Consider the following 1,397-nt stretch of genomic DNA (forward strand, 5'->3'; position numbering starts at 1 on the left):
CCGGAAAAAAAAAAAAAAAAAAAAAAAAAAAAAAAAATATTAATTTTAAACAAATAACTATAGCAGAAGTGAATTAAATCTTTTTTTTTTTTTGTCTTTTTCCGTGTCCGGCAACGGATCGCAACCCTCAGTGTTGCTCCCGCGCCTCGCTCAGCCAGTGAGCGGGAACCGGTCCGTATGTGGGATCCGAACCCTCGGCGGGAGCGCCGCCACGCTTCCCAAGCGGCGCACTTATCCAGTGCGCCACCGGGCCGGCCCTAAAATTAATATTTTTAATCAGAGAGATTAGGCTTGGAAGGTGTTTGAGCTTTAAAATGATTAGCACAAATATCACGATTAATTTATCTTTTCAAAACTGTTTACTTTGTTCCTTATTTGGTTTTGTATATGTTATTACTTAATATGTTACTGAGTAATATATTATCTCTTAACAGTGGTATTGATGCTCTTTTGGAATTAAAAGCCTTCATAGAAGAAATCCTTCAAGGAAAACATTTGACTTTGCCCTTTCAAGGGATCAGTACTTTTGGGGATCAGGTTGGATTTGTGAAGCTGGCCGAAGGGGATCACATAAACACACTTTTGGAAATAGCAGGTAAAACACACAGCAACATAGTCATATGAAATCTCATCTGCTGAAGAAGAAATTTTTCTTTCAATTTTTAAAAAAATTTTTAAATTTTGTCAATATACAATGTAGTTGATTATTATGTCCCATCACCGAAACCTCCCTCCCTCCTCCCTCTCCCCCCTCCCACCCAAACATGTCCTTTCCATTTGCTTGTTGTAGGAACTTCAAAAAAAAAAAAATTGTAGTTGTTATATCTTCCTCTCCCCCCCGGTTTTGTGTGTGTGTGTGTGTGTGTGTGTGTGTGTATGTAAGTGAATTAATTTATTTATTTTTAGCTCCCACAAATAAGTGAGAACATGTGGTATTTCTTTACAAAGAAATGACAAATATTTGAGGAGATGGATATGCTAATTACCTTGATTTGATCTTTACACAGTTTACATGTATCCAAATATATCATACCCCATAAATATGTATAATTATTGTGTCAATTAAAAAGCATAATTTAAAAAAATGTAAAAGCTTATTTATGTTTACAGTCAAAGCCTTCTCAGTCCTAATGACATTTGTGTTTTCCTCCCCTTTTAAAATGAGATTTAATTTTAAAATCTTTTCAAAGAGCTAATTCCTTATCTATTTCCTTCTTTCCCTGTATTTTAATTCTACAAATTCATTTTGTCTATTCCTTTTCTCTCCTTGGTTTTTTGCCCTCTTTCTACCCTTTTGAGTTAATTCTCAGTTCATTTATTTTCCTTTTGTCCTCCTTAATAGCAAAAGCATTTAACATTATGTATTTTCCTCCAAGTGCAGATCTTGCCACAGCTCA

The 1,397-nt window shown here is 35.0% G+C and overlaps 1 protein-coding gene across 1 annotated transcript in view; it reads left to right on the top strand.

Annotated features, from left to right (window-relative positions):
* The window catches only part of AKAP7 (A kinase (PRKA) anchor protein 7), a gene marked incomplete at its 3' end in the record, with an annotated part of 33,910 nt that extends 33,315 nt beyond the window's left edge, over positions 1-595 (top strand). Inside the window, exon 5 of the mRNA XM_008574497.1 lies at positions 435-595. Coding sequence (XP_008572719.1) covers positions 435-595 — 161 coding nt within the window. The remainder of the gene's footprint in view (positions 1-434) is intronic.
* Between the last annotated feature and the right edge of the window lie 802 nt (positions 596-1,397).

Source organism: Galeopterus variegatus, unplaced genomic scaffold, assembly GCF_000696425.1.
Source record: "Galeopterus variegatus unplaced genomic scaffold, G_variegatus-3.0.2 Scaffold1053, whole genome shotgun sequence".
In the NCBI taxonomy this organism is placed as follows: domain Eukaryota; kingdom Metazoa; phylum Chordata; class Mammalia; order Dermoptera; family Cynocephalidae; genus Galeopterus; species Galeopterus variegatus.